The sequence below is a fragment of the Macaca fascicularis genome, chromosome 9 (genome assembly GCF_037993035.2).
Source record: "Macaca fascicularis isolate 582-1 chromosome 9, T2T-MFA8v1.1".
NCBI classification, from domain to species: domain Eukaryota; kingdom Metazoa; phylum Chordata; class Mammalia; order Primates; family Cercopithecidae; genus Macaca; species Macaca fascicularis.
In genome coordinates, this window is record NC_088383.1 from 94170147 (window position 1) to 94171923 (window position 1777).

The window sequence follows — 1777 nt, forward strand, 5'->3', positions numbered from 1 at the left end:
GTAGGTCTCAGCCAAGTTCCTGTGGATATTTGTCCACATCCCCAGAATACCACACACACTTGGCAAGAATGGAAGATTACAGCCAAGCACGGCCCAGATCTTGAATAGCAAGAGTATTTCGAGTAAAGAACAACATACAATGGCAAAGCTCTCATTCTTAGGTATGCCCTTTATCTCCATAATGTTCTGTAATGTTGTTCTTTTCTCTTTGTTTCTTCTGCCTTTCCCCATCCTGTATTCCAAACTCTACAAAATTGCAAGAATGACTTTCATTTTAAGTTATATTTAAGATAAGATAAAAATTACAATAAAATAGTTCAACTATTCTTTGCATTTTTTTTCTATTTTTCTGTATTTTCCAAATTTTCTCTAAAGTGACAATATGTGTTAGTTACAGAACGAATAAATAAATCTCCTTACAAACAATTTAGATTACTAAGTTACTGACAGCTAGAATTTTGAAATGCTCTCTCGAAAGTCATTCCAAGTTGTATTCTTCCTGGTGTTTTATAGCCATTATATTGCTATTTGTTTTCCTTACAAGTGAACTTGAATGGGATGCTTATATTTGCTGTTGGTAGGGTTCTTTTGGAAAAACAAAAAGGTGTATTATTGGAACTGGTGAATACTACTTTAGCATATTGGTGCAAATGGAGACTGGATATGGCAGCTATCTGAGAAACATATCATCCTAAGATGCTTAAATAAAGCTTACTAAAAGTGATTAGGGCCACTAGATCTCCCTATTGAGTTGGATTAATGCCATAAATCAGAAATAAAATGGGCTTTATATATGAATGTTCACATTAAATTGATTGGCAAGATAGAATTTAAGACCAAATTCATTAAGAATTTCAGTCTTGAAAGACATGCTTTCTAACTCAATGCTATTAAAGCTTTGATAAATTCTTTTTTAAAATTTACCACACTCTAAACACCTATTGTCAAACTTGCTTACTTGTTTTCAAGATGAGTTGAATTAAAGCCTTAAAATACCGCTTAGCATGCAATAATGTTTACCCTATTTGCAGACCTTCTAGAGATACATGATAGTAGTCATACTGTAACTCTTGTACAGTCAGAGAACGATGACAAGGAATCCCTCACGCTCTTCCTTTCCAATTTGGACCTGGCAGAATGGCTCCCACAAAGAAGGGTGAAGAGAATAAAAAGGGCCTTTCTCCCATCAACGAGGTGGTGACCCGAGAATACACCATCAACATTCACAAGCGCATCCATGGAGTGGGCTTCAAGAAGAGTGGTCCTCGGGCACTCAAAGCGATTCAGAAATTTGCCACGAAAGAGATGGGAACTCCAGATGTGCGCATTGATACCAGGCTCAACATAGCTGTCTGGGCCAAAGTAATAAAGAAAGTCCCCGATCGAATCTGTGTGTGGTTGTCCAGAAAAGGTAATGAGGATGAAGATTCACCAAATAAGCCCTATTCTTTGGTTACTTGTATACTTGTTAACCACTTTCAAAAATCTACAGACAGTCAATGTGGATGAGAACTAATCGCTGATCGTCAAATACCTCAAATAAAGTTATAAAATTGAAAAAAAAATGACAAGAAGGAATACAAAAGCATTTTTAAAGAATTCTTTAAATTTGACGACAATAGTCTAAAGACTCAAAGTGAAATTTACCAGGTTAAAGGCTTGGATCATTTTCCCATAAAAAATCCCTACCACTTCTTTTGATGCAAGTTGAATTGCGAGTCACAGGAGACCTGTGCATCTCTGTCACTTTTTCGTATTCTACTTCCTACCAAGTAGA

At 36.0% G+C, this 1777-nt stretch overlaps 1 protein-coding gene across 1 annotated transcript; it reads left to right on the forward strand.

The window, feature by feature from the left end:
* Window positions 1-1137: 1137 nt before the first annotated feature.
* On the forward strand, window positions 1138-1509 carry LOC102121455 (large ribosomal subunit protein eL31-like). Its single transcript, XM_045362300.2, has one exon. The coding sequence runs from the start codon at window positions 1138-1140 to the stop codon at window positions 1507-1509; it is 372 nt and encodes a 123-aa protein (XP_045218235.2).
* Window positions 1510-1777: the final 268 nt, after the last annotated feature.

Bases quoted from the DNA above. Each gene is read 5' to 3' on its own strand.
- LOC102121455 (XM_045362300.2), top strand. From the start codon at position 1,138: ATGGCTCCCACAAAGAAGGGTGAAGAGAATAAAAAGGGCCTTTCTCCC.